General features: G+C 40.9%; 1 protein-coding gene across 1 annotated transcript in view; it reads left to right on the top strand.

The window, feature by feature from the left end:
- The window catches only part of PAPSS1 (3'-phosphoadenosine 5'-phosphosulfate synthase 1), a 109,866-nt gene that overhangs the window by 77,590 nt on the left and 13,715 nt on the right, over positions 1-18,561 (top strand). Inside the window, exon 11 of the mRNA XM_065877143.1 lies at positions 16,201-16,430. Within this exon, the coding sequence (XP_065733215.1) occupies positions 16,201-16,430 (230 nt within the window). The remainder of the gene's footprint in view (positions 1-16,200; positions 16,431-18,561) is intronic.

Here is an 18,561-nt window from a genome sequence, read left to right as displayed (position 1 = left end):
TAACAAAGTGAATCAGCTATACGTATACATATATCCCCATATCCCCTCCCTGTTGCATCTCCCTCCCACCCTCCCTATCCCACCCTTCCTATCCCACCCTTCTAGGTGGTCACAAAGCACCGAGCTGATCTCCCTGTGCTATGCAAGCCTAAAAATTTTTATTGGACCTTAGTTGTGGGGCTGTGCAACTCTTTAAGAAATACTGACAGAAAACTACAATAACAACAAGTTAAAAGATTACAATGTATTTGACTCTTACTTGGATCCAGCCTAAATAATGCATTAGAACTTCCATATGAGGTGAAACTCCTCATATTCTTCCCTGGTTGTTGGTATAAAATGTTCATAAGAATTGGGCACCAAAAGCCCTTTTAGTTTCCCAGAGACCACCATGGTCTTTAGTTCTTACATCTCAATGAACTAAATTATTTTGGAAATAAAGTAACAATTTCGTTCCAATAGTTTCTCAGCTTTTTTGGTGCTGTCTTCATCATCATCATTTTAAGGGAATCATTTGGACTGAAGTTTTCCAGAATTATAGGGTAAGTGCTTTTCACTGTGGGAATGATGCAGGTGAATCTAGGGTCAGGAATGAGTTTATCAATAATCTCATTAAGAGCCAGTGAAGCAAATGAAGGAATTTATCTTCCCTATTGAGGACATATTTTGTCCTGTTTGTGTTTTTTATTCCCTATGTAAAAGGGGAAGATGTGACATTTTATTACCTAAATAAACTAAAAGCTGCTTTTGAGGAGGAGGCAATGAAGGGATAGATAAATAATAAAAGCAGCCAGATGGGACTTCCCTGGTGGCTCAGTGGTTAAGAATCCGTCTGCCAATGCAGGGGACACGGGTTCGAGCCCTGGTCTGGGAAGATCCCACATGCCGCGGAGCAACTAAGCCCATGTGCCATAACTACTGAGTCTGTGCTCTAGAGCCTGTGAGCCATAACTACTGAGCCCTTGTACCGCAAACTACTGAAGCCCGCACGCCTAGAGCCCATGTTCCGCAACAAGAGCAGCCACCACAATGAGAAGCCCATGCCCACAACGAAGACTAGCCCCCGCTTGCCGCAACTGGAGAAAGTCTGAGCGCAGCAACAAAGACCCAACACAGCCAAAATTAATTAATTAACTAATCAAAAAACAAAACAAAACAGAAAGCTATGGTAAGAGAGAAAGGCCTTTCTTGAGATAACACCACAAAGGGTCAAGCATGCTGTTTTGTCTACACTAGAAACATTTTTAAGCGTTCTGATTTCAGAGCCAGGTGTGTTTCTCAAGATTCAAAGGTGAAGGTACCTAAAGGTGCCTTTGGGTTGCTTGCATTTCGGCTAACCTCAGAGTCTCCCTCCTTGCAAGGCAAAGCTGACAGCGAGGTGAGCCGGCTGCAGCAGGCCTTTCCCCGGCCTCGGATTTGACTCCTGTTCCTACCCACAAGAGTGTGGTCTGGTCAAGACAACACAGGCTGTTGTCGAAGCCTGGGCCTGTTCTTGGCCTGGTTTGTCACCAGCTGGTCTGTAATAGCAGGTTAGACTTTGCTGAGCTATGTTTAAGTGCACAGAAGAGGGTTATTTAAGGGATACACAAGGAGGTGAGACTAAATATTCTTTAAGGTTCTGTCCCATTCTCATCATTTTTTTATTTGCCTTATTTTCTTTTAACTTTGTATTGAAGTATAATATACGTAGGAAGAAGTGCATATTTCATAGGTTTACAATTAAATGAATTTTTCCCATTTGAACAGTCACAGGACCAGCACCCAGATAGGTAAAAAGCCTTTTACCAGCACCCTAGATGGTCTCCTTCCTGCCGTCTCCTGTCATTACCTGCTCTCCCCACGGTAGTCGTCACTGTTCTCGCTTCTCACATCGTAGATCTCATTTGCTTGTTGGATACTTTGGGAGGCAGACTCTAATAAGAGTGAGAGATTAGCGTTCAGGAAATGTATCAGGGATGGCTCTTGGGATCAACGCTTGTGGAAGAGAAGAGATAGGAAGGGAGCAAGATTGGGCAGGGGGAGAAGTTGAGCTGCAGTTCAGTCTCAGTGGAAGCCTCAGTTGACCCCATGTGGAATTCTGGAAAGGCCCTTCAGAGATGTTCTGAGTTGCACAAGAAGGGCATGATGCCTTTGGGCACTGCTGCTCTTTTCCACAGAGGCAGTTTCTAAGGAGGGCTGATAGCTGCTGGGCGTTGTGTTGGCAACTCCTAAAGCTGGGGGAATAATCCTTCCTTCCTGGGGGGACCAGGGAGTTGCATCACAGCATCTAGTCCAGCCTGTCCTAGTGCTTTTCATAACCGAAATTATACAGTGTATATACCCTTTGGCGTCCGGCTTCTTTCGCTTTACATTATGTTGGGGAAACTCACCCTTAGTGTTGTGTGTAGTTAGTTGTAACTGGTCACTCAGTACTGTGGAGTGCCCCATTGTGTGACTGCACCCAGTACTGCTGATGGGCGTTTATGCAGTTTTCAGTTGTTTGCTATTTGCTGGTACAAAGATTTTAATGCATGACTTTTTGTGGGCATTTATGTTGGTTATATACCTAGGAATTCTAGACAATTTAGGGGTATGCCTTTGTTCACCTTTAGTAGATGTTGCCAGTCAATTTTCCAATGTGGTTGTACCATTTTATATTCTCGTCAGCAGTGTATTTCTTCATCTAAACTTGATGACTGTTTTCATTTTAGCCATTTGGGCCCTCTAGCCCTATTTAACCAAACATTCTGTAATATTTTACTATTTCTTAACGAACCTCAAAATTTTTTTCATTGCAACAGTTTCACTGAAGAGGAAATGGAGAAGTAAGTTATATACCATGATTGAGAATATAAGAATAGCCTATTTTTATTGCGCTCTTACTGTATTTGCCAGGCAATGTTCTAAGTGCTTTACATGTATTCGCTAACTTCATCCTTAGGACGACACCTATAATAATAATAATATTATTATTATTCTCACTTCAGAGATGAGGAAATGGAGGTAGAGGGGTTAAATAACCTGTTCGGGATCACACAGTAGTGTCGAGATAGTCTGGCTCCAGAGCCAGGTACCTATAACTGCCACAGAATATTTTTTATCTTATCGTATAATATTAAAATATGTGGCTGCAGATTTTTGGAAAACAGACTGGAAATAAATTCTTAAAATATCCTGTAGGAGTTCCAGAACACTGAATTAGGATGGCCTTGGCTGACATTCATTAGAGGTGGAATCTCTAGTACAGGGCCTTTCAAACGTATTTTTTGTTTATCATAGCCTAGAGTTGTGGGTTGTGATCTTTGTTTAGTCTGTATTCATCCCCACAACAGCTCAGTGAGATAGGTTTTATTTCAATTTTATAGCTGAGGTTACTGAAGCTCAGAGAGACCAAGTAACATAACTTTGGTCTGTCCAAGAAAACCAGAGCTGGATAGTAGTTAAAGCAATAAAAACAGATTTTCATTCAGGAACTACTGCAGCAGGGGAAAAGAGACCTCAGCAGAGAACTGGGCTCAGTTGAATACATCGTGGTCAAGTGGGGATTTATAGCCAAGGAGCAGAGTGGGAGTCAGTGGATGGAAAATTACTAAGAGGAAACATCAGAAACAATGGGCATGGGATGATTCTAGTTAAACAGACCTAGCAGGATCCTTGCGGAAGGCAGGACAGCCTCATCAGATATCACTTGGGGGTGGGGGGTGGGGATGAAGAATTTGATCAGATATCGAGGATGGAGGGTTTCAAGACTGACTTAGATTTTTGCTGCAACTGGGTGGTACAGGCCCTACAAGGATGGACACTGAAAGTCGAGGCATAGAGGGCTTGGAGGAACCTGACCAGAGTTAGGTCAGGGAGAGCGTCTTGGTCATATCTTACAGCCAGCAAGACACAGAGCTGGAACTGAAACTCAAGCCTTTCTGACTCCAAGGCCTGTGTGTTCTTTGCACAAGGCTCCTTGCTGCCTGGAAGCCTCAAAGGGGCCTTAGCAGTCGGTGGGAGGGCAAAGAAGTTAAGGATCCCCTGAGCCTACACAGAGCTCCCAGGTTTCCTAGAAGGGTATAAAGGTGTGTTAGAGTAGTTTCTGTCCGTAGATCTCTGTTTGGAGTGTCAGTTACATGCTAAGAGGTGTAGCTCTTCTCACGAAGCACCGCATCTGGTGCCTGAGCAAAGGCCATTTTTAACTTCTGAACTTTTATAGAACAAACTTTAGAAATTCTGATAAACGGCTTCCTTTTTTTTTTTTTTTTTTTTGTGGTAGGCGGGCTTCTCACTGTTGCGGTCTCTCCCGTTGTGGAGCACAGGCTCTGGACGTGTAGGCTCAGTGGCCATGGCTCACGGGCCCAGCCGCTCCGCGGAATGTGGGATCTTCCCGGACCGGGGCTCGAACACGTGTCCCCTGCATCGGCAGGCGGACTCCCAACCACTGCGCCACCAGGGAAGCCCACGGCTTCATATTTTAAACCATTAAATATGTTAATGTTTATGAACTGGCAGGATTTAAACTGTTAGATTGAGTGGATTTTGAAAACTATCCATTTCTTTTTCTCAAGTGCCTCACTTGTGTGTTTGACTTATTTGGCTTATTCACAGCCTCAAGTGAAGGATTTTTTTATAGTTCAAAAAAAAAAAAAAAAACCAAAACACAACACTCATTTTGTAGCTGACCCAGTGACATCAGGAAAAACTCTGCCAGTAATGCTCATTTGCCAACTAATAATAATAAAATAAAAAACAGTGACTCTTCCTTTAATCGTTTTCTGTAGGTCATTTAGAAGGCATTGGTACTAGATTTGCTTCCGCAGCACAAATGCTTCTCAGAACAATGAGCAGCTGTTAGTCTGTTTGGTTATCAACAGGATGTCCCTGATTTTTCAGTCTGTAAAGATTTAATGGCTTGATTCCTAAATTCCATTTTAGGAATTGGATAGGTGGGGTGCAGGGCAGCATGTGGGAGAGCTACTTTTCTAATGCTAAAAATGTGTCATACATGTACTTTTTTTGGGAGGCATTAATCCACTATGTAGAAAATTGTCCCATCTCACTAAATGCTAAATCCATTTCTGTAAAGGACAAATAATACTTTTTAAGACATGTTACGTGAAAGTGCTGAAAGTAAGATATATCTTGGAATGTGGATATGTACAAATAATAAGTTCTGTCTTGGGCTTAAGGCATTTGAGTGAAAATTACGAGCTGAATTTTGGAGAAAATGCATTGTTAGAAGCTGGGATTTTTCTTTGCCATGAAAGTTATCCGTGCACTTGGTAAACGACTCCTTAATAGCAACTGATTGTATTTAAGTGAGCAGATGCCCTTAAACAGCTACAGTAGGAACATATTGCCACATGATGCCAGTATATTTAATTAGTTCCTGCTTTACACCGGTATTTGGAGTAGTAAATAGGATGTCTGTTAGGGTATAAACCCTGTTCTTCCCCTTAAACACTTCCAAGAGCTTTAACAACCTACAGGGACACTCTTAGGGTCTGAGCCTAATTATAGGAGCCATAAACTCCCAAGTTTTAATTGTAACCTTTGACTCTCTTTGAGGTCTTTGATAATTTTGTCTTCTGCTCATTTATTTTATTGATGTATCTGGAATAGCGTAACACAGATTCACAGTCTCTTATCCAAAACACTTGGGGTCATGTATTACTACTTAATTCTCCTGATGGTTCTGAGACATAAAACACATTAATATTTCTGTAGCAAAGTGAATGACTTTCCACAGTAACTGGGATCAGCAAAGGCCATAGATAACTTCATGTCAGTTTTGATCAGGTTCTGCTAAGTTAGTTAAAAAACTGGGCTTTTGGATTTCAGATGGATGTGTTAAGTAGTCTTCTTATGGTAACCACTTGGTAGCATGTACCTATATCAAATCATCATGTTGTATATTTTACACTTACGTAAAGTTGTATGTCAATTATATCTCAACAAAGCTGGAAAAAAATTGAACTTCAGATTTTCTGGTAAGCAGTTGCGGATCTTTATCACCAAAACATTTAGAGTCTGTTGATTTATTTAAAAAATAATTTGGGGATTCCTATAGTCTGTTTTATATACTTTTAGCTTATATGTGTCTTAAGAACTGAAATTACTAACTTAATTCAGAAACATTAGATTTTACAGGTGTTTTAGGATGCTTTTCCTGGGGGAGTGGGAAACCCTGTTTTTCTCCTGACTTTTCTGTAGATTTCCAACTCAGAATCTCTTTCTGCCTGTTTCTTACTCAGGCAGCATCAAGTTCAGATACTGTGTTTTAGTTTGGCTTTTCACTTTTTTTCTGCAATTGTAATCTATGCTGTTTCTTCCTTAAATGTAGTACTAACTTGTGTTTCCTGTCCTGCTCTGACGTCCTGTGTTGTAGGGCGTGACGCAGTGTAAGTGGCTCAATAAGAGTAGGTATGCATGGACTTTGGGGTCGGAAAGACCCAGTTCAAATATTCCGTCTCTTAGTCGTTCGTTTTGCAGCTTTGAATGTGTTATTGAAAGTTTTCTTATTTGTGAAACAGAAATATTATCTTACTGATTTGCTCTAAACATTAAATGAGGTATTTATAAAACACTTTGTTTTCATATTAGGAAGAACTCAATAACTGGTACCTATTTTTTTCTTCTCTCACCCCTGTAAGGGATATCATGAAATGCTTTCCAATGACACACCACCATGGTTGCCTTCCTTTGCTTCCTTAATAATCAGTGAGCGGGTGGAGAGACAGAAGATTATCAAGGACTTTTGGCTTTTTTTTTTTTTTTTTTGCGGTACGCGGGCCTCTCACTGTTGTGGCCTCTCCCGTTGCGGAGCACAGGCTCCGGACATGCAGGCTCAGCGGCCATGGCTCACGGGCCCAGCCACTCCGCGGCATGTGGGATCTTCCCGGACCAGCGCACGAACCCGCGTCCCCTGCATCGGCTCAACCACTGTGCCACCAGGGCAGCCCTGGCTTTTTTTTTTAATTTATTTTGTTTATTTTTGGCTGCGTTGGGTCTTCGTTGCTTCTCACGGGCTTTCTCTAGTTACAGCGAGCGAGGGCTACTCTTCATTGCAGTGCACAGGCTTCTCATTGTGGTGGCTTCTCTTGTTGCAGAGCACGGGCTCTAGGCACGCGGGCTTAGTAGTTGTGGCTCGATGGCTCTAGAGCGCAGGCTCAGTAGTTGTGGCACACAGGCTTAGTTGCTCCAGGGCATGTGGGATCTTCCCGGACCAGGGCTCGAACACGTGTCCCCTGCGTTGGCAGGCAGACTCTCAACCACTGCACCACCAGGGAAGCCCCTTGGCTTTTATCAAAAGCAAATTTTGTGGTCCCTGTGCTTGGGAGGCAGGAAGAGGGAGGAGGATACTGGATTTGCTCTGTATCCCATGATCCTCTTCACACCTGCTGGGGGCCTGGGCTCAGCCAGGGCAAGGTAATTTACAAGAATAAAATCAGTTTGGTTGCTGATGGTTCTGAGCAAATACTTCTCTTACATTTGAATTGTGTTATTTTGAATCCTAAGACAGCTGAGGTTTATCCTTGAAGGTAAAGGAAATCTTTGGGAAAGTCTGTATTTTGTGAGGAATCAGGCCTCAGATTCCTGGCGTGCAGACTGAAGGGTTTGGATTCCACAATCTAAATTCCCTTTCAACTCTTAAAATTCTCTGATGGGAGTAATTATAAGGTGTGTCTAATTCTCTCCTACAAGCTGGAGAATGGAATGTCTAAGTAGATTTCATAATTTTTGCAAATCAGAAATGTGACTCTCATGACGACTGAATACTGTTCAGTGCCTGTACAGAGGGATGGAAATTTTAGAAGCATTTAGAATACTTAGTTGTACAAAGATTGAAAGTCATAAGTACCCAGAATCTACATGATGGGAAGGATGAACCTTGTCTTTCATTTGCCTCTCTTGATTTTCCCAGTCAACTTGAAGAGTTTAAAATGGTTCCTACCATTGAGAAATCAAGAGGCAGACCATTAAGATTTGGGAATTTCAAGAAAATAGGTTAATACTAAAGTGATGTGATAACGTACAACCAAGTATTTTAATGTGAAATTCATGAGATGAAGATACAGATTTTCTTACCCAACAAAAATAGATAATTGATTTGACCTTCTAAAGAATTTTCGTACATTAAAACAAGTACATTTTTGATGATTTAGAAAAAACAAATTTGCACATTTACAAAAAAAAAAGGTCCCTGTGCCTGAAGTTCTTTCATAAACCAGTTGAGTATATGAGTTTGGGTTTGTGGAATGTTGACTTTAATAAAATTCATTACACTTGAAGAAAATTTTGATGTGAAATGTATAAAGAAATAGGTTATTTAAGTGGGGACTTAAATAACTGTTCTATTTATTATCTTCAGTATTTTTAATTAAACAAAATTGAAAATATTACATACTTAACCAGGCTTCTAGGACAGTGGAATTTCTCCATTGTGGGGTACGAAGAAGATGGTGTAGTACTAGTGGTGTTGTATGTAAGTGTATAGTCCAGTTTTATAATTTTATAATGTAATATTTTAAATTTGGAAAGTAATTTATTTTTCTCTCAGAAACTACTGAAAATAAAATTTACCAAAATCCTTGCTAGGTTTGCAAGTAGAGAGGTAAATGATAGGTACTATTTTCTAATGGAGTCAGGGAGCAAATGAGACTTTTATGTTTATAAAAAGGGGCGTGAATTAAAAATGGGGGAGAGACACACTCCGAGGTAATATGCCATAGTGGGATGATTCAGGAACAGTTCTAATTCTAAAGAATTTACATTATAAATATTATGTGTATGGAGATGGGTAATTTAGGTTTCTATATATCAATGATTTTTGGTTTGTTAGTCGCACAATATCTTTTTTTTTAAGAATATTTATTTTTAATTAATTTTATTTGTTTATTTTTGGCTGCGTTGGGTCTTCGTTGCTGTGCGCGGGCTTTTCTCTAGTTGCAGCAAGTGAGGGCTACTCTCCATTGCGGTGCGCAGGCTTCTCATTGCGGTGGCTTCTCTTGTTGTGGAGCACGGGCTCTAGGCACGCGGGCTTCAGTAGTTGTGGCACATAGGCTCAGTAGTTGTGGCTCGTGGGCTCTAGAGTGCAGGCTCAGTAGTTGTGGCGCATGGGCTTAGTTGCTCCGCGACGTGTGGGATCTTCCCAGACCAGGGCTTGAACCCGTGTCCCCTGCACTGGCAGGCGGATTCTTAACCACTGTGCCACCAGGGAAGTCCTGCACAATATCTTAATCTATGATGGCTGGCAGGGAGAAGCCGTTATAGGATTTGCATAGATCAATCTCATTTCTTTAAGAGTTGATTATAATTTGAATCATGAACTACTCCCCTGTTAGCACTACTGGGTAGCAGAACTTAATTCTTACTTCTGTTACATTGTGGAAGTTAAGTAAAGAGTCAAGTAAACATTAGCTGCAAAAATGTATTTGGGGAGGAAATTCTGAAACAAATATTGATTTATTTCTATGACTTATTCTGAGTAGTCATTATTCTGGCATCCATTTTATTTTATTTTACTATAGTTGATTTACAATATTGTGTTAATTTCAGGTGTTCAGCTTCAGATTCTTTTCCATTATAGGTTATTACAAGATATTGAATATAGTTCCCTGTGCTATGCCGTAAATCCTTGTTGTTTATTTTATACGTAGTCATGTGTATCTGTTAATCCCATACAGTACTCCTAATTTATCCCTCCCCCTCCCTTTTCCTCTTTGGTAACCATAAGTTTATTTTCTGTGTCTGTGAGTCTGTTTCTGTTTTGTAAATAAGTTTATTTGTATCATTTTTTTAGGTTCCACATATAAGTGATATAAAATATTTGTCTTTCTCTGACTTCACTTAGTATGATAATCTCTAAGTCCATCCATGTTGCTACAAATGGCAGTATTTCGTTTTTTTGTCACTGAGTAATATTCCATTGTATAAATATACCTGTTGAGCTGAGAAGGCAGAGATTGGCTTTTAGGGCTGCTGGAGCAGCTGAGACTTGCAGTATAGAGCTAAGGCAGCAGAAGACTGTGAGGGTGTTCCCCATGGTTCCTTGGACTGCATTCGTGCAGGGCAAGACTCTGAGGCCTGGTGGAGAGTGGCTGCAGTAAGTTTGAGAGTGGATTGAAGACACCAGAAGTTATTCATTGTTGGAAGATGACATTCCAGCTCAGCTGGCGTGGAGAAACCTTGCTAACACCCTTGGCATTCAACTAAGACATCAGAAACACATGCTTTAGGAACAAAGACCACACCCTAGAGAAACAGTGTATCAATTTGGGTACAGTCAGGAGGTGGGAAATCGCACAGAATTGGACAGGAAGTTTAAAGAATTGTTAAGCTTTAATAGAGAAGTAACTATAAAAATGTAGAATGAACTCTAAAGGGTGTCCTGGGGCTGAGGGAGATTACCAAAGGAAAAACAGATACACTTGGAAAAGGGATCCTCTCCCCAAAGCTGGGCTTCAGATCTCATTGGAAAAGGTATGGTTTCATCCCACTGGATGGTGAAGTTCAGTGGATTGCCTGGACCGCACTGGTTCACAGATGCCACATAGCAGGGAACAGCCCTCTGGTTCACAAGCTAGCTGAGGCTAAGAGACTGGGCTCAGTGGGGGTCAGGGCATTGGGAGGTGGCTTGCTGCCAGATCGGTGCACAGTGTGGTACCCATGTTGGAATTAATGCAGGAAACAACCCTCTGAGGCACAGGTGAGCACAGGGTAGTGAGTGAGTGAGCAGAGGGAGTCTGGGAGCTGCTGGTGGTAGGCTTGGAGCACACTGGTGTTTGCATTAGGAGGGCTGCAGCAAGGTGGTCACTGGACTCAGGCTAGGGCTCTGAGGTTGTTGAAGGATTGTGCACTTTGAGTTTGCTGCTGGACCAGACTGCCGCCAACTATCCCCATACTCAGGTACCACTACACACCCTTCCTTCTACAATGTCCCTCTACTGATAAAACTTAACATTTTGCTCACTGTGAAGGGGAAATGCTTAGTTTTCAATCCGTTATCTCAGAGCAAATACTGATGGTGAATTTGGATTTGAAAGGCAGTGGGTTGATAATTGGCCCAAAAAGCTAGACTGGACCTGCCCAACAAGGTTTAAAACTGAGCCTCAAAAAGATAAGGAGAGGTGCCAGTAAATTACCTGCCTGCTAGAATCAGGCTCTTAACATTCTAAAGGAAAAAAGCACCATTCAGACTCCTTAAAACAAGTCATTCGGGCTTCCCGGGTGGCGCAGTGGTTGAGAGTCCTCCTGCCGATGCAGGGGACACAGGTTCGTGCTCCGGTCCGGGAAGATCCCACATGCCACAGAGCGGCTGGGCCCGTGAGCCATGGCCGCTGAGTCTGTGCGTCCGGAGCCTGTGCTCCGCAACGGGAGAGTCCACAACAGTGGGAGACCCGCGTACCGCAAAAAAAAAAAAAAAAAAAAAAAAAAAAAATTCAAAGGAAAGCACAATTAAGCACATAGTAGTCAATCTGCTGAAAATTTATGATAAAGAGAGGAACCTTAAAAGTAGAGGGATGGGGAAGGTGAGAGGAAGAGGGAACAATAGGGAAATAATAGGAATGATGGCTGACTTCTCAAGAGCATTATGAATTAGAAGCAACGGAGTAACATTTTTAAGCGAGAAAAGAAGTAAAAACAAGTCTGTAATCTAGAATTCTGTATTCAAGCAAAAATAAAGGTGAAGTAAAGACATTTCAGATAAATAAAAGTTGAGAATTTTATTAGGGAGGAAAAGTTTTTCAGAACCCTCCAGCAGACTTCCCAAGAGATTCTATTATTTGCTTAGATGCTCATGCTGTAGGGCTGTATGTCAAGGGAAGGCTGAAAAGCAAGGACCCGACATTTTCATCATTTAGGGTGCCGTTTCTGTCATCAAGGAATAGCGAGATCAGGGCAAAGAGAAATCAGTTGTTGTGGAGGCAACTAGCAGTCTTTGCCACCTTTGAATTAAATTACTTTTATAATCAGAAAAAGAATGACAAAGCTATTTGTTATTTGCTACACAGGTGCAAGTAAAGCCAAAAATAAGTCATTTGTTGTTCAGTTGGCCATTTACGGATTCTTAGAGGGGCTTATAGGAAACTTTTAGGTATCATCTTATGTTCCTTCTTCACTGTGCATTCAGTTTCCCGATAATGATGCTAGCCACTGGGCATGAAAAGATAAATAATACATCTTGACCTCAGTCTGCTGGGTAGATAGATAGCTCTTACTGATTTTTAGCAGCCGTCTTCTGGGTAGTATGTCACCTTTAGAGAGTGAATGAATTTTCTTTAGAAACACTGGTTAGGAAGCAATTAATTCAACTGTGATTGTCAGAAAATACTTTACAGAATAATACTAACAGCAGCAATATTTGTGACTGTCCTGTATTGAGGGCCGGGTGGTGTCCTGAATATTTTCAAAACTCCCAGCAATCTTTTGCATTAAGTGTTATCATTCTCATTTTTATAAACTGGGAAACTGAGGCTTATATAAGGAAGTTGCCTAAGAGCATTCCATCACCAAGGGGCAAAGCTAGGATTCAAATCTAGGACAACCTGACTCTAAATATAAAGCCTGTATTCTTAACCAGATGCTGATGGCTGTGGGCTGACTTGCATTCTCTAGATGAAAACATATTACCTGTTCAGTAGGTTGTAACTTGACTCACACTAGGCATTCTTGGAAGAGTTACGTGTGATTTGCCTATTCATGGCTGTTAAAATTTAAAAAGTATTCTCATAAGGGAACCATTCACTAAAATGTATATTGAAATCATTCAGGTCACCTGCAGGAGAATGCTGACTCCGTGTTTGTTGTGTTTACATTTAATTTACTCATATACCTTCTAAAAGAAGTCAGAGAAGCAGTTTAAATTTCTGGCAATTTTACAAGACAGAATTAGCACTGGCCCCTGTCACCAATATGCTTTTGAAAAATATTCCTAGTTTAATGGCCATTTGGCCCTTGAATGATTTAAGCATCCAGACATAAATACTTAATGAGAAAAGTAAGTTCACCTAAATTCAGAAAACTTAGACTGCCCTTTTAATTTAACTCTGTAAGCAGTAGCTATTTTTCCTGAGGCAGAAAAGATTTTCCATTTAAGTGGAGTTGCAGAGTAGTTAATTGATGATTTGGTTCTGACTGACCCCTTGATAAAAATTCTGAGTGTGAACTAGCAAAGGTCTCCTGTGGGTCTATTGTGAAGGGGCAGAGGGGAATGAGCCGAAATTTCATGAAGAGCTGAATCTGGGATGGGTGGGCGTATGTGGGGAACAGAGCAGCGTGCTTTGCCATCTTGTTCATACAGAACTGTTGCAGCTCAATGCAAGCAGAAGTAATACTGTAGTAGGAAAATAGGTAGTTTATTATAGGGCCTTAGGGTCCTTTCTATTTAGTTGGCTTATGGGGAAAGCAAACTAGGATAGCACTCTGGAGGCTTTTTAATGGTCTGTGTTTGGAAGTGGCACACATCACTTGGGCTCTCATTCCTTCCACCAGAACTCAGCCATATGGCCACACTGCAAGGGAGACTGAGAATTGTATTAAACTGTGTGTTCAGGAAGAAGAAGGATGGTACAAGGTACATAGAAACACAGGTATACGGAAAACTAAGCAAGTGGAAGAAAATCAAGACAATTATTAACTCTAGGAAAAGCAAACAGTTGTACAAGGAGAGGAATAAAATAAAGATGATAACAGCTAACATTTGTTGTGTACTTACTTGATGCCAGGTACTATTCAAAGTCCTCACGTTTCATGTGTTAATTTTCTTAAAAATTGAATGCGATAAATATTATTGTAATTCCCATCTTACAGATGAATGTTTATTTCACCAAAGTATTGGTATCACTGTATTTCTTAGATAAAATGGATAGGGAATGAGATAGTGGAGTAAAAGCCAAATATCTTCTTCTTCTCTTTTTTAAAAAAATGTATTTATTTATTTATTTATGGCTATGTTGGGTCTTCATTGCTGCTCACGGGCTTTCTCTAGTTGCGGCAAGCAGGGGCTACTCTTCATTGCGGTGCGTGTGCTTCTCATTGCAGTGGCTTCTCTTGTTGCAGAGAACGGGCTCTAGGTATGCTGGCCTCAGTAGTTGTGGCTTGTGGGCTCTAGAGCACAGGCCTCAGTAGTTGTGACGCACGGGCATAGTTGCTCCATGGCATGTGGGATCTTTCCGGACCAGGGCTCGAACCCACGTCCCCTGCATTGGCAGGCGGATTCTTAACCACTGCGCCATCAGGGAAGTCCCATATCTTCTTTTACAGTAGGAAATATAAGTAATGTGGGAATAATGGCTATGTTACAGTTGATCCTTGAACAACACCGATTTGAACTGTGCGGGTCCACTGATACGCAGGTTTTTTTCAGTAAATATCTACGGTACTACATAGTGTTTGGGTGATTGAATCCATGGATGCAGAACCTTGGGTGCAGAGGGCTGACTGTGAGACATGAGCACCCACAGATACCGAGGATGACAGTGTATAATATCTAAAATTAAACAATCAAGATGCAGCAGTGTACACATGCTGCTTAGAAATACAGAGGTAAGGACTTCCCTGGTGGTCCAGTGGTTAAGACTCCGCACTCTCAATGCATGGGGCCTGGGTTCAATCCCTGGTCAGGGAACGAGAGCCTGCGTGCCCCAACTGAAGATCCCGCGTGCCGCAGCTAAGACCCGGTGCACCCAAATAAAGAAATAAATATTTAAAAGAAAAAGAAATACAGAGGTAAATATCTGTAGAAACAACTAAAAAAGTTGAAACTCCTCAGGGTGACCAATTCAAGCATAGGGTATGGGATTGCCCCTGTGCTCTTGCACTTTCTGAACTATGTTAATAAAAATAAAGTACTTGGTATAAGAGAAACTGTCAAGAGAAATAAAATGAAAGTGATGTGTAGTGGTCATCATTTATACCTCTTTTCACACAGAACTGAGATGGTTTTGTAAATCACTAAATAATGGAGCCATACACTGAAAGGGAGCTAAGACCAAGTTTGTAGACCTGGGTTTGTCCTACACTCTATTGGCCGAGTCACTTAACCTTTGAGGGTTTACTTCCTTGGAGTTTTAATGAGAACGATGGTCTCTTAGTTGCTTTAACTTCTAACGTTCTATAGTTCTAGGTGTTAGACTAACTAATTTTTGTTTTTAAACAGTATTAATGTGAAAGTATAGGCTACAGAGGTAGCTTTGGATGCAGCATGGCTGTTTAGTCACGACCAACACCTTGTTTTATTCTTACCTAGTATCTTAGGTAGTAATCATTTAGGTGACAGGATTTTCTCAGTACCGGTTTATGTAAATATTCATATAACTTAAATAATTTTCATCCAATTTTTTTTAACCTAATAAAATATAACATAGAGAAAAGTACATACATCACAGTGTACACACAGCTCAGTGAACTCGTACAGTGAGCGTACTCTGATTACCAGCACCCGGATTGGATCCTGGGTCAAGAAACAACATTACCAGGGACTCCTAGAACTAACATCGAAGTGGTTTAGGTACAAGCTTTGATTTCCAAGGTTGGTCACAGTATTCAAACTTTCAGTTATAAGATGAGTAAGTTCTGAGGATCTGTTGTACAGCATGGTGTTTGCGGTTAATAATACTGTATTGCATACTTGAGATTTGCTAAGAGAGTAGATCTTAAGTGCTCTCACCATAGGCACAAAATGGTAACTGTGCCGTAGTGAATGTATTCATTAACTTGATTGTGGTATTTCACGATGTATATGTATATCAAATCATTGCGTTGTAGGCTTTAAATATAAACAGGTTTATTTGTCAATTATACTCAGTAAAGCTGCGGAGAAAAAAAGAACATTATCGTTACCACAGAAGCCCCTTTCAGTTGCCTGTCTCAGAGGATCAACCACTAGCCTGATTTCTAACCAACATATTAGATTTTGAACTATATATGAATGACATCTAGTAGTTGTATGAAATCCTACACATAGACACAGATGTACATTCACATATCTCTTACCAGTAAAACAAATATATAGATACGTGTACGTAAACATCCATACCACATATACTTTTAGATTTTTTGGAAGGCGAGGGGTTGCCAGTTTTGTTTCTCGCTTCCCAAAGTGAACATTTTAATCTGTTGAGATTTCCTACTGATACTGACTGTATAAGAAGTATATGCATTTATTATCCACTTATTACTCCTAAGTACCGGTCATAAAATCATGGTTATCTAATAAGAAAATTTTTGTTCTAGGTCCAGTGGCATTGCAGAGCACGGATGGTTGCAGGAGCCAACTTTTACATCGTTGGACGAGACCCTGCTGGCATGCCTCATCCAGAAACAGGGAAGGGTCTCTATGAGCCAACTCACGGCGCCAAAGTGCTGACCATGGCCCCTGGCCTAATCACCTTGGAAATAGTTCCCTTTCGAGTTGCAGCTTATAACAAGAAAAAGAAGCAGATGGACTACTATGACTCTGAGCAGTAAGCTTTACAGTCTCTGCACGAATCTGTGAAACACTTTGTGCTCTAAGCTGCTCCGAGGGCTTTAACGCATTGTCTCACCTTTACTATAACTTATCAGTGACAAGCTTTGTTGTACCCATTTCAGAGAAAGGCAAACCAGGGAAACGAATTTCTCAATATTTCAGAAGTTAGAAGTAGAAATAAAAATTGAATCTGGTTTCATGGTTCGTGATCTCAGGAATTTTGTTGTGAAGTGTTTAAGGGCAGTAATGACATTTCTGTCTGCCATATTACTGAGCATATAGAAGTGCTTAGGACTTAGTACCAAGGCCTAGTGATGATTTTGCTGGTAAGCCCAGGGGATCTGTGTAATGCGAGTGAGTTCAACTAATATTTGTATAATCGTTGGGTGAACAGGCACTGTCATAATTGCTTTACAGGTATTAATACCTGTAATTAATACCCCATAATAATCCTGTGCAGTAGGTGCAATTATTATCCCCCTTTTGTAGGTTGGTAGTAAGCTGAGGGCTACAAAGTTCAAATAACTTGCATAAGGTCACAGAGCCAGTAAATGGCAGCTCAGCACTTGAACTCCAGCAGTATGGCTCCAGAGCCTATGCTCTTGACCACTAAGAGTGCAACTTCTTTCTTCAAAGATCTTAGAAGGAGCAAAAAAATAACCTTTTAATACAAATTATTGGTAGTATTGAGCATGCATCTATCTTCCTTTGACTGACAAACTTTTATTGCTATCTATAGATAATATCGGTATGGACATACCTCAGAGATACTGTGGGTTCGGTTTCAGACCACTGTAATTAAAGCAAGTATCTCAATCAAGCAAGTCAGACAAATATATTGATTTCCTAGTACATATACAAGTTGTGTTTACACTATACTGTAGTATATTAAGTACGCAATAGCCGTATTTCGAAAAAAACAATTTACATACCTCAATTAAAAACTAATTTATTGCTAAAAAATAAACTTTATTATCTGAGCCTTCAGTGAGTTGTAATGTTTTTGCTGGTGGAGAGTCTTGCTTAGGTGTTGAGGGCTGCTGACTGATCGGATGGTGGCTGCTGAAGTGTGGGGGGCTGTGGTGATTTCTTAAAGCGGAACAGCAGTGAAGGTTCTTCCTTCCACACATGGTCTCTCGATAGCGCACAACGCTGCTTAATGGCATTTGACCTCGAGAGCTTCTTTCAAAATTGGAGTCAGTCCTCGCAGACCCTGCCGCTGCTTTTTATCAACTAAAGTTTATGTAATATTCTAAATTCTTTGTTGTCATTTAAAAATCTGTACAGCATCTTACTGGGAGTAGATTCCACCTCAGGAGACCACTTTCTTTGCTCATCCGTTAGAAGCAGCTTTTCATCCGTTTAAGTTTTATTGTGAGATTGCAGCAATTCAGTCACATCTTCAGGCTCCACTTCTGATTCTAGTTCTCTTGCTATTTCCACCACATCTGCAGATTTTTCCTCCACTGAAGCCTTGAACCCCTCCAGTCATCCATGCGTGTTGGAATCAGCTTCTTCCAAACTCCTGTGAATGTTGGTATTTTGACCACTTCCCAGGAGTCACAAATGTTCTTAATGGCATCTAGACTGACGAATCCTTTTTAGAAGGTTTTCGGTTGACTTTGCCCATGTCCATCAGAGGAGTCACTATCTATGGCAGCTATAGCCTTATGAAATGTATTTCTTAAATAAGAAGACTTGAAAGTGGAAATTAGTCCTTTATCCACAGGCTACAGAATGGATGTTGTGGTAGCAGGCATGAAAATAGCATTAATCTCGCTGTACATCTTAATCAGAGCTCTTCGGTGACCAGGTGCATTGTCAGTGAGTCGTCATATTTTGAAAAGAATCTTTTTTTCTGAGCAGTATGTCTCAACAGTGGGCTTAAAATATTCAGTAAACCGTGTTGTAAACAGATGTGCTGTCATCCAGGCTTTGTTGTTCCATTTATAGAGCACAGGCAGAGCAGATCTAGCATCATTCTTGATGACAGTAGGATTTTTGGAATGGTAAACGAACATTGGCTTCAACTTAAAGTCACCAGCTGCATTAGAGAGGCCAAAGGACAAGAGAGCCTGTCCTTTGAAGCTTTGAAGCCAGGCGTTGACTTCTCTTTCGCTGTGAAA

This window comes from Phocoena phocoena, chromosome 5 (genome assembly GCF_963924675.1).
Source record: "Phocoena phocoena chromosome 5, mPhoPho1.1, whole genome shotgun sequence".
In the NCBI taxonomy this organism is placed as follows: Eukaryota; Metazoa; Chordata; class Mammalia; order Artiodactyla; family Phocoenidae; genus Phocoena; species Phocoena phocoena.
The sequence above is the reverse complement of the archived record's forward strand: the minus strand, read 5'-3'. Positions and strand labels throughout refer to the sequence as shown.